General features: G+C 51.2%; 8 protein-coding genes across 8 annotated transcripts; 5 read left to right on the top strand and 3 right to left on the bottom strand.

Moving 5' to 3' along the window:
- Positions 1-111: 111 nt before the first annotated feature.
- ASPSYDRAFT_328298 (uncharacterized protein) lies at positions 112-1,101 on the bottom strand. The gene is made up of 2 exons (XM_040845022.1): positions 1,036-1,101; positions 112-929 (listed from the first exon to the last, which is right to left on the bottom strand). The coding sequence occupies exon 2, from the start codon at positions 732-734 to the stop codon at positions 288-290; it is 447 nt and encodes a 148-aa protein (XP_040708305.1). The 5' UTR covers positions 735-929; positions 1,036-1,101; the 3' UTR covers positions 112-287.
- ASPSYDRAFT_329652 (uncharacterized protein) lies at positions 923-1,620 on the bottom strand. Its single transcript, XM_040845040.1, has one exon. It carries the CDS (start codon positions 1,475-1,477, stop codon positions 1,112-1,114), a length of 366 nt encoding a protein of 121 aa, XP_040708304.1. The 5' UTR covers positions 1,478-1,620; the 3' UTR covers positions 923-1,111.
- Positions 1,621-2,976: 1,356 nt separating this feature from the next.
- On the top strand, positions 2,977-7,972 carry ASPSYDRAFT_138308 (BTB domain and ankyrin repeat protein; the record flags this gene model as incomplete). Its single annotated transcript, XM_040840826.1, has 2 exons — positions 2,977-6,043; positions 6,312-7,972. 2 exons carry the CDS (start codon positions 2,977-2,979, stop codon positions 7,970-7,972), a joined length of 4,728 nt encoding a protein of 1,575 aa, XP_040708303.1.
- Positions 7,973-8,620: 648 nt separating this feature from the next.
- Positions 8,621-12,073, bottom strand: ASPSYDRAFT_26496 (putative ubiquitin C-terminal hydrolase; the record flags this gene model as incomplete). Its single annotated transcript, XM_040844286.1, has 3 exons — positions 8,621-11,533; positions 11,600-11,800; positions 11,864-12,073. The coding sequence occupies 3 exons, from the start codon at positions 12,071-12,073 to the stop codon at positions 8,621-8,623; spliced, it is 3,324 nt and encodes a 1,107-aa protein (XP_040708302.1).
- A 683-nt stretch (positions 12,074-12,756) lies between these two features.
- vps27 (ESCRT-0 subunit protein VPS27) lies at positions 12,757-15,055 on the top strand (the record flags this gene model as incomplete). The annotated part of the gene is made up of 4 exons (XM_040841196.1): positions 12,757-12,957; positions 13,016-13,297; positions 13,359-14,127; positions 14,181-15,055. 4 exons carry the CDS (start codon positions 12,757-12,759, stop codon positions 15,053-15,055), a joined length of 2,127 nt encoding a protein of 708 aa, XP_040708301.1.
- A 700-nt stretch (positions 15,056-15,755) lies between these two features.
- ASPSYDRAFT_142154 (uncharacterized protein) lies at positions 15,756-17,729 on the top strand (the record flags this gene model as incomplete). Its single annotated transcript, XM_040841217.1, has 1 exon — positions 15,756-17,729. One exon carries the CDS (start codon positions 15,756-15,758, stop codon positions 17,727-17,729), a length of 1,974 nt encoding a protein of 657 aa, XP_040708300.1.
- Positions 17,730-18,522: 793 nt separating this feature from the next.
- Positions 18,523-19,073, top strand: ASPSYDRAFT_327858 (uncharacterized protein). Its single transcript, XM_040845018.1, has one exon. The coding sequence runs from the start codon at positions 18,659-18,661 to the stop codon at positions 19,037-19,039; it is 381 nt and encodes a 126-aa protein (XP_040708299.1). The 5' UTR covers positions 18,523-18,658; the 3' UTR covers positions 19,040-19,073.
- ASPSYDRAFT_39228 (cytochrome b5-like heme/steroid binding domain-containing protein) lies at positions 18,859-19,532 on the top strand. The gene has a single exon (XM_040845852.1). The coding sequence runs from the start codon at positions 19,084-19,086 to the stop codon at positions 19,252-19,254; it is 171 nt and encodes a 56-aa protein (XP_040708298.1). The 5' UTR covers positions 18,859-19,083; the 3' UTR covers positions 19,255-19,532.
- The last annotated feature ends 238 nt before the right edge of the window (positions 19,533-19,770 follow it).

Raw genomic sequence — 19,770 nt, 5'->3', positions numbered from 1 at the left:
AGCACGACGATGACAGGGCAGCTACTGATAAATAGAGGGTAAGAAAGAAGAGAGTAGCGGAGAGAGGTTGGGAGTATGAAGGAGAGAGGAGAGTGGACGGACAAGCCAAGAGGAGAGGAAGAGAGGTGAGTTTAAGTCCAGACCTTCAGAGGGTCTGTGACGCACGCCGGTGACTCGACGGCCCTGGTCAAGTGCCTCGCGTCAGGCTCTCTTCTCCTCAAACTGGCACTGCACAAGAAGCTTCCACGGCAACAACCAATTTTTAATGTTTTCGCATCAGTTACGGATCAGTCCATTGGATCTTGCCTGTCCCTGCTTGTCTTCTCCACCAAATAAAGCGGCGATTCGCGATCAGGCCTCTTGGTGGTGAGATGGTCAAGACAGGGTTCGGGAAGGCGGTGAAAGACTCCCCCCATTGATGGCGATCTTCCCGTGACAGCCGGGTCAGGTGCAGCTTCTTGCGTTATCTGTCGAAGGTCCGTTGCAACTGAGCGACGCCAGTCTCGTTGGTTATCTCTCAGAGGTCGGGGCTCCAAACCCGCCGCCCCATGCATGAGAGCGGTGGCTGCTGGACAGAGATCATTTCGCAAGTCCCTGAGACTTGAAGCCTGCCAGTCTCGGACTGGTCGCCTCATCTGCAACAGCCTGCTACGCGCTGCTAGCCTGGCACAGGGTGGAGCTCCAAGGCGGACTCGCGCCCCAAGTGAGATCTGCCTGGGTATTGGCAGCCACATCTTTCCTCTACAAGGTACGCTGCGTACTGCGTACTGCGTACCGCGTTAGCCACTGCGCAGCCAGCAAGGTTGCTGATGCCTGAGGCGCAGTAATTCTCTTGTTGCAAACGCTCGCTTGCGAGAAGTCACTTCGTGCGCTTCTCCATGGCCGTGGACTGTTCTATTTCCCGAAATATAGATGGTTGAAATTGCTTGCTATTTTTATAGCAGAGTAAGAAAACTTGTCCCAATCCAGTAGACCATACGGTAATGCCGGGCACTGCCCATAAAGTCCCAGCGGGTAGAAGAACTTCGGGCATACCTGTAAGTCGACAAGCACAGGATGGAGACGACTCAAAACGCGAATAACGGTATGTTGTAGAATCGGGTCAACATAATCACATCAGTATAAGCAAAACAGCCAGGTAGCAGCAATAGTAACTCGCATTTGTGGAGAAAATAGGCAGAGCTGGCTCATAACCCGCATATGGATGATGGTTTAGGGCGCTGTTTACGTCCTGGAGAACAGTACTTATGGCACACAATAAGAAGCATAATATGAGTTTAATCCCCCTCATGTGTACTCCGTACAAATTCTGCTTAAAATCTTTTGGCAATGATGACACCTGCTCAACCACCCTGCCTANCAATCTATCAGCGGGATCCCCATCCTCATCCACCGCAACACGAAGACACAACGCGCCCCAAGAGAACCCCGGTTTCGACTCATCAGTGCTGGGTAGGGCTAACCTCGCGCGACGCATAATCAAAATCTTGGATATACACAAAGAACAGAGTCTTAGACTCGAAGGCTAAGTCCAAGGTAAATCGGAGATCCTCATCGGGCACCATGTTCTGGTGTTACACAATGTGCCTCGGGTCAAAGGTACCCTTGCTCTTGCTCCTGTTCCGGGCTCACCAACCCAGCAGTTGCTACAGTACTGCAATAAACCATTCAGATCAACCACCCAGGATATTGGCTGCTGCTGCTGACTCTGGAAATGTTGCATTCTCAGAGCTGGGATATCAATAGTCACATAACTATTAAGTTTCAGATCCAGACAGCGCTAGCACCCCGTCGTCGGCAATACGTCAACCACATCAGACGGCTTGAATAGACAGTCCTATTAAGTCGTAGGCAGTCCGCCTCCAGCCCCAGCTCCAGCTCGTTCAAGGTAAACTCAGTGGAAGAAGCGCATATAGTAGGCCTGGCCCAGAAACATGCCCTCTTGCATGCTTTTGCGAGTGAGGACATCCACTACTTCACCTGCTATAGCCTGTGGGCAGCGACTCCCGTAGGTTCGTGCAATCCACATGGGTTTCAAGCTTCCTCTTTCCTATTCCCGAGGCAGGACTTACCAGTTGGGACTTGAAAGTGACAGAGTCCGGAATCGATAGACATTATGGCCACCAGTAATTGGCTCCCTCCCCCGCAGAAAGGTTATAAAAAAAGGGACAGGGAAAAAAATAAAAATAAAAAATAAAAAAAACCAGCCCGAGTTTACCTACAGGTTATTAGGAAAGAGAAAAGACTAGAAACAGTGACCTTTCAACATGATGGTATCCCGGAGTTTGCGCACCCCGGACTATCACGGAAACCCAGTACGAGATTGCAAACAATTAGTTCGAGCACGGGCATGGGGACCAGGCTGCGATTGCATCACAGCTAAGCCATGGATGTGCAAAGTATGAGGAGCAGGAGGGGGAGAAACGGTCGTCCTGGGCCTCTCATCGGGGCTCATGGAGGGGCCTGCAGCTCCCGATTGGCCGCGCGCGTTTCTATCCACGGTTCCATCATTCACGTCGAAGCTCTTTGCTGCTTCATAATCGATTAATTGAGCCCCTTCCCCTCGACCGCGATATCGCCCTCTCCTCTCAGTCGCACATCTCGAGCCTCGACACCCCCGCGTTGTCTTTGCTTGCCCTCCGCCGACCCCTCCCGCTTCGGAGATAACTGTTCATTCAGCCTGTCATCCGTCGAGTCATCGCCACCACACATTCGCGTTTCCCACAACGAAGGTTTTCTCCCATTCGCCATAAACCGCGTCGTTCTCCCGAGAAACCTCGCAGCGGCGCATCTGTTATCCTGTCCTTAAAACGCGATATTCTATACGCGTCGACGCCTATCGACGACCCCATCCCTCTCCGTCAGAATACTCTTATCGCCCTCGGAATTCTCACCTGTGCGTCCACCTCCACGGTGAAGCCGACGCTCCGGTTCCGGGCTGAGAAGAGTTTCTGACACGGTATCATTACTGGGCACATGAGTAGCAAGCTTTGGGAATTTTTCCTACGCGATGACGTTGAGAGCTTTCAGCGGTATCTGGCCAGTGCCAGCTATACCTCTGGCGGCCAGCGAGCTCCATCTGGAGCGACTTCGCATTTCAATCCAGGCACGCCCGGCCCGGTGATCTCATCCTCGTTGGGTGTTTCGCCAAAGGGTAAAAGGTTAACTGGCACATCTCCGGCGAACTCTGTGTCAGATCGAACTGGTGGCCCTCGGTCAGCCAAAGCAATATCCCGCGATGAATTAAACGCTCGAGACCAGCATGGGAAAACTCTCTTACATCATGTCGCCTCCTCGCCCAAACCTACGGCCGCTGATTTTGCCGCGGCGCTGTTAGAGGTACCATATCTTGATATCTATGCGCAGGATTTGGAGAGTGGGTGGACAGCCCTCCACCGAGCTCTATACGCGGGTAATGCTACAATAGCGCAAGCTTTGATGGAACGAGATGCTCGGGATGCAACAGATTTGAGCAAGCCGAGCTCTTTAGGCCATCTTAGCGGTAGTCTCATCAAGATCAAAGATCGAGAAGGTTACAGTCCCTTTGACGTGTATGCGGCAACAATCAACTCTCGCAATTCTAAAAGCGTGACATGTGCCACTCCTCCGAATCCACCACCAGCCCCTTGGCAGGACGATGATTCTGCCGCTGGCTCTTCCGACGATGAAGATGTCGTTGAGTATCTTGAAAGCCCAACGGATAACCTGTCTGGCGACGAAGTATACACTTTTGGGAGTAACAAGAATCTGAACCTTGGTGTTGGAGATCAAGACGACCGGCAGTACCCTGAAAGAGTAAACCTCACGCGTCCAGCACACCTTTTGAAGCGGTTCTTTCGAGAGTATCGAGAGTTGCATGAACACCCAAATGTTGTGTCATCGCATGAGCCGAGTCTCAATACAGACCTCCCAGCTTTCATCAAAGCCAAACCACTTAAATATCAGGCCCTGGAAATGTCCAAGCTTCACACTGCGATCCTCACAGAGGACCCTGAATCAAACCTCTTTATGTGTGGCTTCGGTCCGGGTGGTCGCCTGGGCACCGGGGACGAGAGCACAAGGTTTAGCTTTGTCTGCATTGAGGGCGGCGGACTTTCTAACAAGAAGGTCAAGTCTGTTGCACTCGGTCAGGACCATACCCTCGCTATCACTGAGAATGGAGACATTTTCAGCTGGGGAAGCAATAAGTTCGGTCAATTAGGGTATGGTCTTCCAAGGACAAGCAACAAAGATGACGTACCAATTCAACCATCTCCACGGCAAATCTTCAACCCCTTCAAGAAAGAGACCATCCTTGGGGCGGCAGCATCGGCCATCCATTCGGTTGTCTTCAGTAGTTCTGGCCTATATACTTTCGGCAAGAACGAAGGTCAACTGGGCCTTGTTGATTCAGACGCTCGGTCGCTTGAGGTACAAACGACACCACGGCGTGTGGGTGCCTCTCTATTCAACACCCCCATACACAGTGTGTCTGCCACTGATCAGGCTACCGCTATTTTGCTTTTGAACCATGAGGTCTGGGTGTTCTCCCATTATGGCTATTCCAAGCTCTCGTTCCCGTTGGAGGTCAACTCCAGATTCATAAGGGACAGCTTCATGACCACCCGTTACGATACATCCACCAATCGCATCGTTAAGATTCGGTCTGGCGGCAATACTATTTGTGCCTTGTCAAGCTCGGGGGACGTTTTCACAGCGCAGGTCAACAAATTAGAGAATTTGCCGAGTTTGACCTCCACGACAAACCCCGCCAAAATCCGTAATTCTTTATCCACGCCCGTGCGTGTCTGGACCGTGAAGAAGGAGCATATGGCTGCCCAAGACGTCGACGTTGGTCAGGACGGTTCGATAATTATATGTACAGCTTCGGGCTCAGCATGGAGGAAGGAGCGGAGAAGAAAAGCGAAGGACGGGTCGTCGAGAGAGTACAAATTTTCTCGTGTGCCTGGGCTCTCTCGGGTTGTCGGTGTTTGCAGCAATGCTTTTGGAGCATTTGCGGTTGCTCAACGCGAATGCGACGTAACTAAAGAACAGATCAACGTTGATATAACGAGCCTTTGGAGAGACATCTGGCCGCTATCACCATTCAATTCCATACGAGAAAGCACAGAGCCAGGGGGTCGTGTTCGTCTAGTCGATAGCGAGACTCCTTATAATATCGAATCAGTCATAGGGATTAAAAAGACCCTTGTTGACTCGCCTAACCCTGATTTGTTTTTTCGACAAACAACGGCTGAACCACCTACGGGAACATTCTGGGTCATGACAACCGTTTCGGATATACGAGTGCCTGTCCATGAATTTATCCTAGCAGGCCGCAGTTCAGTTCTCAGGAAGGCACTTCACGAATTTCGATATAAGCACAAAGCCTCCGTACCTGAACTCCTAACTATCATGAAAGACAATGATGGGCAGTCCCGAATCCTCTTTCAAGGCTTCGATTCTCTGACTATTATGAATCTTGCTTTCTTCTTATACACGGATAATGTCCTTGATGTGTGGCAAGACGCGCGATCCTCGCAAAATGCCTCCCGCTTCCGCCAGGTCAGGACGGAAGTTATACGTATGGCCACGCACTTGGATCTTCCGGCCTTGGAGCGAGCTGCAGTTCTCATGATAAGGCCAGTGAGAAGTATGAAGGGCGATTTTGCCGCGGCTCTCAGCGACCCGGCCTTCTTTGAAAGCGGCGATGTCGTGATTGAACTGAGTGGTGGTCAGGTAACCGCTCACAGCCAATTTATCTGTCAAAGATGCCCTTTCTTCAATGCTCTGTTCAATGGACGTTCAGGTGGCAAATGGCTATCATCTCGACGTAAAACCCCCAGCGAAAGAGTCCACGTTGACCTCAAACATATCGATCCTTCAATTTTCGAGTTTGTTCTCCGGTACATGTATGCGGATGTGGATGACCGGCTCTTCGATGAGGTCCGAACCAAAGATACTCAAGACTTTGTTGATCTTATCATCGACGTTGGGTTTGTGGCCAACGAACTGATGATTGATAGACTGGCACAGATCTGCCAAAAGGCTCTGGGAGAATTCGGTAAGTTACATGACACAATTCTTCAATATGGACCTAATGCTAACGTGTTGCAGTGACCTCGCGCACTGTGTGTCACCTTCTTAATTCGGTTGCTCCGTGCTTCGTGACAGAGTTCAAGGATGCTGCGTTGGAGTATATTTGCCTCAACTTGGAGGACTTGATTTCAAACAAGTGAGTATCCTAGATCCACGAGCAGGCGAGTTTCTTTAAAACTAACTGTTTGGTAGGCTCTTGGGAGACCTTGATGGACATTTACTACGTGCACTAGATTACGTTTGTCAAGATAATCAATTGACAGCGTTGCCAATATCTAGAGTCCGTAACACAGCTGAGTACCTCTACGAGAAATATCCAGAAGTTGTCTCGTCGATAGAAGCCAATAAGCGTCGGCTAATCGACTCTATGCGGCTCAAGACCCATATCAGCAAGGTCGATTCGCAAGAAGGAAAGCACCGATCATCAAACGAGAAAGCTGCAGCCTCTCCATCGGCCTTGAAACCCAGGGACAAAAATCGTGATACTGCTGTTCATGACAGTCCGCTGCTCAAACCTAAACAGTCAACTGGTGACCTCATGTTCCAAATGGATGATGAGCCTCTGCTATCCGCTCTCAATCCAGGCAAAGGAAAAGCAGTGGATCGTCACTTCACACCCGCTGATGAGGACGATACTCGACCATCGAATGATAACCCAGGACTCGGTTCCAGTCTACAAGATACAACGTCTTTTGGAGGCCGAAGCTACTTGGATGACCGAATGGCTTCTCAGCTGGATGCGAGTATCGCCAAATCTCCATCTAGATTCCAGCCAACAACGCCTCAAGGGAAGCAGAACGGAACCGTATCTCCGCCGCACTCATCCCAGGTGCCTTGGAACTCAACGCCGATCTCTGGTTCTAAGAAAGCTCTAAAGGACATCATGAGCGAAGCGTCGGAAAGCCGAGTTTCGAATATCAGTTTAGGTATGTCTGCGCGGAAAGAAAGCACGAGCTCTTTTGTTCCAAAGTTATCCCAAAAGGAACGAAAAAAGATGCAGCAACAACAGCAGATGCAGAAGATGGCCACCGCTCAGCAAAAGGCGAAGGAAGCGGCACAGAGCCCATGGAAGCTCCCAACACCAAGTCAAGTCCCTACTAGTACCTCACCAAACGGACAAGATGTCCCATCTCCCACGCCATCATCGAAGTCCGCACAGAAGCCAGGAATGACTCTCCGTCAAACTGTGTCGGGCGCACCTTCACCTAAACCCCAAAATTCAATGAATTCAGTGCCAGCTAAGGACCACACTGCCTCGGGCACTACCAAACCTCAACGGCCGTCAGACGCAACAGCACCCCAGACATACCCTAACGACACAACCAGCCCTCCGCCCTCCGTCCAATCTATCCGTCACATCCCTAGGCCGGAGCCCTACCAGACAAGCTTCCACTCCGACTCTGCAAACTCCATGTCACTGGCCACAATCCTAATGCAACAGCAAACCGAGAAAGACGAAATTCGCGAAGCCGCAACAGCCAAACACAACCTCCAAGATATCCAAGCTGAACAGGCCTTCCAAGAATGGTGGGACAAAGAGAGCAGACGGGTACAGGGTATTCCGGAACCAGATGCGGAACCTAAGCAAGACGAAAGAGAGCACCGCGGAGGACGAAGTGGCCGGGACAACAAAGGCTCGAGTCAACGCAAGCGGCGCGGAAAGGGACCTCAGGGTGTTTCTGGCAGCATGGCGTCACCTCAGCAGCCTGCGCGGAACGATTCCGAGCCTGCTTCTGCTCCGAAGAATACCGCTCGAAACAGTAGCCCACACCATCGGCATCAGCAAACCCAAACCGCAAAGAAGCCTGGTACGGATTCAGCAGCACGTGGAAGTTCCTCACGTCGGGGTCGGGGCGGCCAGCGCGGAAAGCAAAGCCAAGGCGCGAGAGCCTGAAGTTATTCGATCCCGATCTATACACTCTCCACCTCAAATTTATCCACCACTACAACCCTCACAATAATCATTATTATGCGATCTTTTATCTCGACTACTCTTCATATTTCGCAAAATTAGATAGAGACAGCTTAATCATCATTCAACCATAGCTGTCTTGCACGGGTTCTTTGAGCAACCGGCGGGCGTGTGGATCGTATTTCTGTACTATTTACTTCCAACATAGAAGAACTCTTATATGAATGAAAGGGGTGGGGGCGGGAAATGAAATATCAATAAAAATATCGGTTCTATAATCGCTGCGTAAGGCTCATAAACCAACCACTCTGAATACAATATCAAGCAAAGCCGACAAAGATCAGGAAATCTATACAAAGCTTGCATCGATCGCATGGGCGAAGCTGAGTGTCAGATAATGCCGTATCATGGTCAACATGTATGCTATTCAGAAGAAGATGCGAAAGTTCAAGGGAAAATATTCGCAAAGCTAGGTAGAACCCCAGCTGGAAAGAAAAAGGAAGCAAAGAAAACGTCAACGTCGAATCATTACAGCATCAAGTAAGGGGCATCGTTTCTTCACAGAAGACACGCGCAGATATAGATAGGTCGGTCAGGTAAGGTTCGAGGGGGATAGAGAGAATAGAGCCGTTATTTCGCTGGAACACGCTCGTAAAATACAATGTACGCCTGCTCGTTCTGCAATCGGTCTTTGAATGACATGTCGCGGGGGTTAAAGTCGGTTGCTCGGCCGTCGTCGAACTTGCGCCAACATTGCCGAGATGCATCACGGATTAGTGATATATAATGTCCGCTACCCATAGACGATCCTAAATGGCGTAGGACTCCATATGCATCGTACGTGAACGGTGGCTCCGTGGCGGAAGTTGGATCTTGCAATCCCTTGCCGGGAACATCGCCAGCGACAGTCTGCTTAGGCTGCGAAAAGACAAAATCGTCCATGCGGAGGCCATGCAGGGGGAAATCGATAGGAGTGTGGATCTTACGGGCACTCTGCGTTTTAGAGGCAGAGAAGCGCTTGAAGTGAACCACCAGAATCTGGGGCGCACGAGTGATAATGATCCGTTTGGTTGCGACCCGCTCACATTTGCAATAGGGGCACCTCCAAACTTCGTCACCGCTTAACATCTCTTCCTGGCAGTAGCTGCGAAGGCATTGATAAATGTCGCCCTTCCCGGATGGTGGGATTTCAACGCTGATGCTGTAGAAAGCCTCATACGTGGTCGAAGTCCCCTTGCACGTCGTGCACCGAAGCCGGCTAGCATGCTGCCCAGCAAAGAGCGACGAGATGAACGACTCTTCTCGATGGCAGTACCGATCCCACTCTATCCTGGAAACTTTGGCAACGGGCATCCTTTCCCGCTGCATCTCCTCTTCGAACGTCAACGGTCTCAGTGGTGTCCGCTGCCAGTTTACGTTGAGGTCTTCGTGGAGGCAATCCACGACAAAATCAAAGAACTCCTTTGCATCCTGCTGCCTATCTATGCACCACTCCTGGTTTAGACGTCCGCAGAAATTTCGGAACGACGTCGGCATAATCACCTGCACATCGTTTTTCCAAAGAGATCTTATGAGGTTGGCAAACAGACCAGGCATAACGCCTTGAGAACCTTTCCAATTTTTTTGAACATAGAACCTAAACCGATCGTCAATGAAAAATTTGCTCATCAGTATCGTCGCACTTAGACACTGTATTGTCGAGTTCATGTAGCAGGTAACCCCAAAGTTAGCTAGCCCAGTACGAGGAAGTTTGAGGCGATTGAGTACCGAATTTGACGTGTAAAGGGCGGTCTTAGTTGCTGAGTTTTGTCTCAGCAACGGCGGTTGTATCTGTCTGCCATCTGACACGCCGCTGTAACTGGGACGCGGTACAGCAGGCCGGGGCCTTGATGGAACGACAGGCACAGGGGTCGCATAGTCAGGGGTCACCGACGGTCCTTGTTGGGCCTGTACCATTGATTGCTGAATGGCGTGCGGCTCCGGGAAACGACGTAAGAAATCTTCGTATGAGCGAACAAAGGGCGAGACCGGAGTTTCATCCTGTTGTTGGTCCTCCTCGGGTTCCTCTGTGAGCGCATCCTCTCCGAGATAAGCACTTGCGTCGATTTCCTCCGTCTTTGACTTCTCTAGCCATTCCGTGAGCTCCTCCGGATTTAACTGTTCAAGCTTGCGAAGCCTTCGCTTTCTTATCTCAAGGCTAGAATTTGCGCTAGCCATCGTTGGGACTCTCCCGAGAGGCCGACCGGGCTTTACTACAGGCCGCTTCGTCTGTATTGACGCTAATACAGCTGCTGTAGATGATGTGGCAAGAGACTGCTGTCCTAGAATGTCGATCCAAGCATCAAGGCCGCCTAGAAGAAGAGCGGGTGGGCGGCCATCTTTCAAAGGTTTGTAAGCATTGAATTCGTAAAGTGTGTCGTACAATGCCCTGAGATGAGGTGATGTAGTTCCAACAGGCGGGCCGGCAAGATAGCTATTCGAGCTAGTACTCTGGTCATAATAGACAACCAGATCAAACTCGTTGCGCCTCTCAAACAACGACTGTTCATGCTCAGGAGACACAACCAAGCGTTCCTCGAGTTCTTCTGCCGACACGTTCTCCTTTAGTGCCACGGGTTCTATACATATAATTGATTTTGCATAAACATGGCCGCTATCAAAGTCCTCTCGAGGGCGCACATCGATCAGTAATATGTTATATCGTCGGAGGTTGTCTAGCAGCTCCTGAGCGGTGATAGTAGATCTATGTGGTAAATCGGCCGTGCTGCTAGCAGTTGTTTTAGTCAGATGAACGCCATTTGGAGTTCGAGACCTATAAGCGTTATCATCAAGACCGCTTGGGCTCTGGCTACCAGGACGCGAATTGGCAATATGAGAATATTGAGGATGCATTTGACGAAAGCTCTCTGTTGAGGTTCTGGGTGGGTTGGACGGAGGCTGTGAATGTACGGTAAATATTGGGCTATAAGCAGGATCTGGTGCCCGCGGAAGTGATGTGTTGAGGGGAATTTTTGGCGGTAAAGAAGGTGCATTCTGGGTTGCCCCCATGGTGCGGGGACCAAGAGGTCGCCTAGAAGGAGAGTTTAGTTTTGACCCATTTGCTGGACCATGAGAGATATAGGAGGACGGCCGAGGAGATTGGTTTTCAACATGCCCATTTCCATTGTCCTCCCAGTTATTTAACGCTAGGCTTCCACCATTACTTGTAGGCGACGTTGTCTTTAGCCTAGCGAGTCGCTGAGCAAGTACATCCGGAGGTGCCGAATACCTGTTCATCTGCTCTTGCGAGGCGGATGATTGAAATTGTGACGGGCTAGGCATCCGTGTGGATGAGTCCCCTGCCTCGTTTTGGCAGCCTCGCTGGCTTGTAGGAAAATATGTACTCGCTAAAGAATTTTGCGAAACTGGTCGCCCAGCGCTTGGTGAAAACTGGCCTGTCGGTTGGGCCATACTCATAAGGTTATCGTCCATAATTTGTTGCTTGATCGTGTCCACCGTTCCCTGCTTGGTTCGTACGGCCTGCCGACACATGGTGAGCGGAGTCTATTTGAGGCAAGCAAGTGCCCTAGAGAAAATCCTAGGTGCCCGTTGGAGAGTGGTAGTACGTACCATCATCAGGTCCGAAAACTGCCTGTGCCAACCGGGGACCTGGTTTGCGGCGTTCCGATACTCCGGGTGACGTGGTATAAGGTTGATCGTTATTTCTGAAGCACGAACATATTGCACATAAGCTTTGTCGAGCTGGTTACTGTCTGCGAACCCTCGAAATTTCGCGATGGCGTCTTGGGCCGTGGTCAACAAATCGGTAAGCTATGTGGGCGATGTTAGCAAAAACTGTATGTCAGTTCAAGTCGCAAGTCGCAAGGCACATACCGACGTAGTTTCGTTCACTCCCAAGGCTGCTGCTTCATCTTGAAGATCTTTTATATTAGGAAAGCGCGGCGAGAACCCATTCTGATAATGCCTCGCCGTTCCATCCGTCTGTGTGCCACCGGGAACCATACCACCTATGTTGTGACGGCTAAGAGAATCCCCCGGCGCGAACGTTGGCGGCGAGGGTAGTGCCGCAGCGTCTGGGGCCATTGTACAATGGTTAGGAGTGAGGATTCATTGAAGCCGGGGGAAGATAGGGCAATGCGGAAGAAACACCGAGTAGTGGGATTCGGGATAGTGGCGGCGACAAAGCAGGCAGCCGTAAAAAGGAATCCGACAAAGAGTGGGTAGATGGAGGGGAAGGGGCAATCTGAGAAGAAGAGAGCGTGTGTTAAGTTTGAAAAGAGAGACGAAGAGCAGGATGAACGGTGACAACGCCAGGACAGCCGGTCAATCAACACATGCTGTCACTTTGTCTGGCAGATTTGCGGGATGATTCTGGGGTAAATTATGTACGGATTTATGTAATGTATACTGGACACTTGGTGTCATTATTCACCGCCCCTGAATTACCGGCAGAAATAGGCGGTGTTATTATGTACCGCCTTTCCCTATGACGCCACGCAGCACATGTTTGGACGCTGAGTCAGCAGTTTTTAGGCATCCAGACCAATGGGGCGCATCGCAAGCGATACAGCCTGAGAGCTCGAAGTCAACCTTGGAGCTCTCGCGCCTGTTTACAGTCCCGGTCTCACACCGTTTCGGAACTCACCGATTATTTTCCTGCCATCATTGTCACTGTTTCCAATCTATCGTCTCTCCCTCTTACTCAACCGATCTGAGTCGCTGATTCCCCCTCACTTCCGTTTCTTCTATCCACCCCCGCATCTATCATGGCGGGTTGGTTCTCTTCTGCCTCACCGCTCGATGAGCAGGTTGAGCGCGCCACCGCATCTTCTCTTGAAGATATTGCTCTAAATCTCGAGATATCCGATCTCATACGATCAAAGGGGGTCCAGCCAAAGGAGGCGATGCGATCATTAAAGCGACGGCTGGAGAACAAGAACCCGAACATTCAACTAGCGACTTTAAAGGTTGGCTTCTCCTTGTTTCATGATACACTCTATGAAGTCTAACAAAATCTTGTTCTAGCTTACGGATACGTGTGTAAAAAATGGCGGAACCCACTTCCTGGCGGAGATCGCATCGAGAGAATTCATGGATAATCTGGTCTCGCTCCTCAAGACCGAAGGCCTTCCCTTGAACTCAAATGTGAAGGAAACGATGTTAGAATTGATACAAGATTGGGCTATGGCTGCTCAAGGGCGTATGGACCTGAATTATTTGGGAGAAACATACCGGAAGTTGCAACTCGAAGGCTTCCATTTTCCACCAAAGACTGCAATTAGTGGAAGTATGCTTGAAAGCAGTGCGGTAGGCAGAACCATTCGGTCAAATACCTCTAAGATCAACCCTAACTTTTAATTACTTGCAGCCTCCGGAGTGGATTGATTCCGACGTTTGTATGCGCTGCCGTACAGCATTCAGTTTCATGAATCGCAAGCATCACTGCAGGAATTGCGGAAACGTCTTTGATGCGCAGTGTTCCAGCAAAACCCTTCCGTTACCTCACCTCGGGATCCTACAACCTGTTCGCGTCGATGACGGATGCTACGCAAAACTAACCTCCAAGCCATTCGCCCAAGGCGCCTTGGCGGATCGATCAGCTTTCAAGAATACATCGATCACAAAATCTAGCGTGATGGAACCCCGTACCGCTAGGGCAGAATCGGGATTCGATGACGATTTGCGTCGAGCGTTGCAGATGAGCTTGGAAGAAGCCCAGAATAAGTCTTCAAGCGGCTACGTCCCGCAACCCAAACCTACCCAAGCGCCTACAAATGCAGGACCCGGGCCTAGTAATGACGAAGAGGAGGATGCAGATCTAAAGGCCGCTATAGAGGCGTCGCTCCTTGATATGGAAGAGCACAAACAAAAGCATGCCGCAGCCTTGAAGAATACTGATTCTGTTGAATCGTCCACTCGTGCCACTCCTGCCGCTACATCTTTACCAAAGAACCCATATGAACTCAGCCCTGTCGAGGTAGAGAATATTCATCTCTTTTCCACACTCGTTGACCGATTACAACATCAACCACCGGGAACGATTCTACGCGAACCTCAAATTCAGGAGTTGTATGAGAGTATTGGCGCGCTTCGACCAAAGCTAGCGCGCAGCTACGGTGAAACTATGAGCAAGCATGGTAATTAGAACCCCTAGGTGTCGCTGAAGCATTTGCATAACTAACTGGTTTAGATACACTGCTCGATCTTCATGCCAAATTATCGACCGTGGTCCGGTATTATGATCGTATGCTGGAAGAAAGACTGTCCAGTGCATATTCTCAACATAACTTGGGATACGGCCCTGTCCCCGGAGGTGCTCAGTATCCAAACATATACCCGCCGATGCCCTCCAACACGGGCGAAGTAAAACCAGGGGCTGAGAACTTCTATTATGGAAACTCGGCCGTCGAACAACCGGGTCCCGCCCGCACACCCTACTCCCAACCACAGCTTGAACGAGACGCGGCTGTGGTGACCCCTTCAATGAACCCGCAACCTCAACAGCCATCTCCAAGTCCACACTGGAATCAGACTCAACAACCAGTCGCACCGCCTCAACAACCCCCCAACAATGCATATAACACTGCAACTTACTCTACCCCAGGGGCACCATCACAGTTCTACACCTCCCCAGCATACCAAGAGCAAGAGAAACAGTTCCAGCAACCTAGGCAAGGAGAGGTTGAATCCCCTTACCAGCCATCTCCAGTAACGAGACGCGACTCATATTATCAGCCCCCAGGGCTCACACTACACCCTGGGGAACAGCCTCCGCCCGTTGAACATGGACTGCCCTCTGGGTACATGCAGCCTGCAGATTCACGACCACCGCAGTCGGCACAATCTCAACCAGCAGAGCCATCAGCCCAGTCGTATTATTTTCCACAACAGCAGCAACAACCTACACAAGGAGGGGCTTATCAAGGATATCACCAAGGAAACATTAGTTATCAAGCACCTTACGGTGGTGACGTCTCTCCTATCAGCGCTCCTCCTCCTTCCGTACAGCATCAGCAACCAGCACCATCTCGACCAGCGGTCGAGGAGAGTCTGATCGAACTGTAACTGTTTGCTTTGTGGCAGTCTTTTATTTGAAATTGGTGGTTTCTTTTCGTACTGTCTAGTTGTTTCTATGTTACATTATGATACCAGATGAATTGGCTTTTTCCTGGTTGCGAAATTAGTTATACATTCATTCCCGATAGTAGGCGATAGCAACACATCTGGATCACGAATATTATCTCAAAGGTTGTAGTTGGATGACAATTACGGAGTCTAGACCGTCCTAGTAGTGAACCTAATGCGGCGTTGAAAAGTTGGATTGATGGGAACGGCTGGAATAACGCGTAAGCGATTCCTCTCTTCTTCCAGACCTTCACTCTTCACTACTGACTCTGTCCGTGCCACCTCCTTCTCTCCTCATTTCGCCTTGCCTCAGTGGCAGCGAATTTTGCTAGGGGGATATATCTCTCGACGATAGGTCTTCTCCGCCTTATCTTTCCGTCATTCTTCGACCCCTGTTCTGCCCTCGTCATATTCCACCAATTGCCTCGCCCCGCGCTTGTCAAGCAACAAGCTCGACGCCATCGCACATCAATAATTGCTTTTCTTTCTGTTCTTTCCTGGTCGATCCTGCCCGACTGTGTTGCTGATTATTGTTGCTGTGGTGGAAGCAATAATTGCAGGAGGAAATCTCCAATCATTGATACTGATTTGCTGCCCGCAGCTGCTTGTCGCTCGATTCGGACCTTTTGCTTCTGCCGCCATGCCGACGACTTCGAACAACTCGTCCCCCGTTAAGCGCCCGGGGCTGGGCCGCCGTGCTGTCTCCTCCCACGCCGTCGTCACGCGCTCCTCTTCTTCTTCAACACAAGGAGAACTCGAAAACTCGCACATATCTCACCACCCTCATCATAAAGCACCCAGCCACCATCGACCCCATCGGGCGCATCTTGTCGGCGGCGGCCATCGCAGTCACGGTCGGAATCCGTCGTTCGGAAAGAACCTAGGCAAGCTACAAAGACATAATACCAGTCAGGAGTTACGGTTGCATCATCATCAGCGCAAGAAATCTGCTCCGGTGACGCCAGTTGCGAGCCCGCCCCGTCAGCATATTCGTTGGGATGGAACGGTGGACGACGCCTTTAACCGTACTAGTGGCTCCATGAAGAAGAATAATTCAAGCCCTGCCTTGCGACGGAGCAACTCGAGTGTTTTACCTAAGAAAGCACTAGTAACTGACCGCCCACATACCAGCTCTGGGAAGAAGAAGACGGTCGGATTTGAACTGGGCGACTCCACAGACGAAGGCGACTGGGAAGATACAACCCAATCCCCCGAGAGTACTAGGCGAAGTTCTGTTGTGCAAGTAGCCAACGACGAGAATCCGGCCGTGCTAGTCGATCCCCTTACGTTCGTGAAGCGGCCTTACCCGCAATTCCCTCGCGCGACCAGTCTTCCCGAAGCTACAAGCAAGAGTTTTCGCGAGGGCGACCAGTCGTCAGGCGAGGACGGCGGGGACGACCAAGACGACCAAGACGACGAGAAGGTGCACACTCATCTGACAAAGGGACAACCTTCAGATACCGAGGAGGCCCGCCCAGAGGAGCTCACACGGCCGACCGACCACGATATCGCCTCACGTCTTCTCAGCCCATCACATTCAGCTAAAGCGCCGCCCGCAATGTCTTCGATTTCTGCCACAGCAACACCCGCACCGGTAGATACTATATCAAGGAATACATCCTTGACGAACTTAGCCTCCGGCCCGGATGGTGTGCGGCGACCGCTATCGGCCAACATTGCACACTCGGGTACACCAACAACGCCGGCAACTGGGGGATCTTCCTCTATCGAAGGGGGGGTGTCTAGATTTATTAACAGCCGCATTGCAACATCTCGTACTGACTCAGATTCGAATACTCCATCTTCATTTCTCCCACACTACCACCCGCAAACCCCGCCGTCTCCCCGGAGCACGGGCCCGAAAAAATCGCGCGGCTCACCATCCTCCCGCCAGCCCGGAACAGAGCCTCATTCCCGTACTCAGCAAAAGCTCTGGTTGCAGCGCACTGCAGCATTGAACACTTCCCCACCCGACTCGCATGGTGCGTCCACGAGCGTCTCGCCCTCGGGGATAGATCCGACATACATTGGTGGCACAGCCCGGACCGGTCCAGGACCATATGATGCCGGGCGGGCACTTGTCAACGGATCATCCAGGAACGGGGGACCTGTGCACCAGAACGAAGCAAAGCATATCCGTAAAACATATGAGAAGGCCGCTTTGGAACTTACAGTTGTGAGGAGATTCCAGTCTCCCACTGGCGACAGCTTCTCTCGCTTAGATGCGATTCTCAAAGACGGGAAACCCGATATCTATAACCAAGAACCCCGAAGTGGCCTTGGTAAGCCCATCAAGTCGGCGCCCTCTCTAGTCCTGTTACAGAAGGGTACAAACAAAGCAAGTCAGAACGGCGGCAGCAACGCGGGGAGCCCCGATTCGAGACAATTACTAGGAAGAAAGCAAGCCGGTTCTCATAGCTCGGTTTCGCAGGCGGACATTCAAGACTCAGAGGATCCGCTACACCCATCCCACCGCCTCCTTTCGACCTCCGATGAAGCCGCACATGGTTCTCATGGGCCTGAGGAGCACGCGGAGGAATCACACCTGCCGAATGAATCTGATATGATGATCCGTCGCATGTGGGAGAGCCGCGAGGTTGCGACGTCTGGTTGATTGTACGTTCTACAAGTTCATTTTTCTCTTTTTTTTTTTTTTTTTTTTTTTTTCCTTTTACCAGCAAATAGCGGCGTCAAGGCGTGAACCGGTTCAGCAATCAGCATACGTTTTAGAGCCGACGGTTTGTCTCCTTTTTATGTTTTCTAGTTTTCAGTATGATATCCCAGATAGTAATTTATGCCATCATTTCCCAAAAACATAATTATATGTTCCAGGTATACTTAACATTAGCGGGATTTTGTAGTGTACGATGTACCTAAAGTTCGGGCTGTTAATCCCGAAGGCACTACCCGACAGCAGCGGACCCCCGAGGTTAGCTGCGGTAATCGAATGTCAAGTCACTCAGGTGGCGGAGCGCCCGATGGGCGTCGGAATTAACGCGGGAATTCTTACCCTAATGTCAAGCTGTGGACACCTGGAATCTGATTCTGGGCACAGCGATTAATAATTCGTTTGCACGATTAGAGGGGCAGGCAAGTTGTCGAGTGCGGGGGCATTCCGGTGAGACGGGCTTCGTTGGAGTCCAGTCAGGGAAAAGAAATGCGGTATTTGTTGCCTAATGGAGGAAGAATACCCTGAGGGGTACCCCGAGATACAGAGACGTTGACAGCTTGGCTTATATGGATACAGAGAGGATGGAATAATGCTGCTCATCGAACTGTGTTGCTCTGTTCCTGTGCCTGGGACGAGTTGGTGACAGTCTACGTACTGAGCCGGCAGCGACTGGTGTGACCGCGACGATTAGTGTGACTAAGGCGAAAATAGGAGGACTCCGATTCGTCCAGCTGAAATCAGGCCACTTCAACTGTTTCTTCACGGAGGCCGGGGAGCGAGGAGCAGCTGGTGAAGGAAGCAGTGTAGAACAGTAGGCTGATGAGTAGCAGCAGCATCGTAGGCCAGAGCATACCGAGCTGGCTCCCTGGCAGATGGGCCGGATGCAATTCGCGGCATCAGAAGAAGAGAGGAACCTTCGAAAAGGCGGAGAAGCGGTCGAATCACGTTCGGCCCTCAGGGACCAGAATCGAACGGATCTCCGACTTTCTCTGCCTCCCTTCCTTCTCTTCTCTCCACTCTCTCTCTCTCTTTCAGACTCTGTATCTCTTGTTGTTTCCTGCTCCTTGCTTCACCTGCCGCTGTTCTTCCATCCTCGATCTCTCCCATTGTTGTCGACTTTTTCTGTAAGTTCAGCTCGAATTCCGCGCTGCCTCCGTTCGCTCTCCGAAAAAGTTGCCCAGCGCTCAAGCAATCCGTCCGCTACTAAGACGGACCACATGTTCTGTTTTCTCGGTATTCGCAATCCAGTGTAACTAATCGCCGCTTCCCAATCTCAGGTCTCTAAACTACCGTCACAATGTCCGCCGACAAGGAACTCACCTTCAAGGAGGTCGCCGAACACAACACCAAGAAGGACCTGTACATGGTTGTCCACGATAAGGTCTACGACTGCAGTTCTTTCGTCGATGAGCACCCGTATGTCCCACTCTGCCGCACAGTCGGCGCTGCAATGCGGCTTGGACATTGAACTAATAATACAACATAGTGGTGGTGAGGAAGTCCTTCTCGACGTAGGTGGCCAGGACGCCACGGAGGCTTTTGAGGATGTCGGACACAGTGACGAGGCTCGCGAGATCCTGGATGGTCTCCTCGTCGGTAACCTCAAGCGCATGGTACGCCCGCTCTTCACCACATACAGTATAAATCTCCATACGAAAGTACTGGTCTGACTATGCTTCTCTTTATAGCCCGGTGACCCTGCCCCCAAGGCTCATGCCCAGTCCTCCGGCGACTCTTCCTCCGGCAGCGGCAGCTCCGGTCTCGGTGTCGGTCTTTATGCTATCCTCCTGATCGGTGGTGCCGCCGCCTACTTCGCTTACCAGTACGTCCAGGCGTCTGCCGGTGCTGAGACGCAGTAGGCTGGTGAGATAGAGGAGATGAGTCCCACCGGCGGGGGATTACAGAAGTAAAAAAAAAAAAAAAAAAGAGAGAGATGTTAAAAACATGCAACAAAGAAATGCTACGAAGACCTTTTTGAGACCAG

Source organism: Aspergillus sydowii (genome assembly GCF_001890705.1).
Source record: "Aspergillus sydowii CBS 593.65 unplaced genomic scaffold ASPSYscaffold_1, whole genome shotgun sequence".
Classification (NCBI taxonomy): domain Eukaryota; kingdom Fungi; phylum Ascomycota; class Eurotiomycetes; order Eurotiales; family Aspergillaceae; genus Aspergillus; species Aspergillus sydowii.
This window is presented reverse-complemented; position numbering and strand designations above follow the sequence as displayed.

Excerpts from the sequence above, each read along its gene's own strand:
- ASPSYDRAFT_328298 (XM_040845022.1), bottom strand. The coding sequence starts at position 734 with ATGTGGCTGCCAATACCCAGGCAGATCTCACTTGGGGCGCGAGTCCGC.
- ASPSYDRAFT_327858 (XM_040845018.1), top strand. The coding sequence starts at position 18,659 with ATGGGCCGGATGCAATTCGCGGCATCAGAAGAAGAGAGGAACCTTCGA.
- ASPSYDRAFT_39228 (XM_040845852.1), top strand. The coding sequence starts at position 19,084 with ATGTCCGCCGACAAGGAACTCACCTTCAAGGAGGTCGCCGAACACAAC.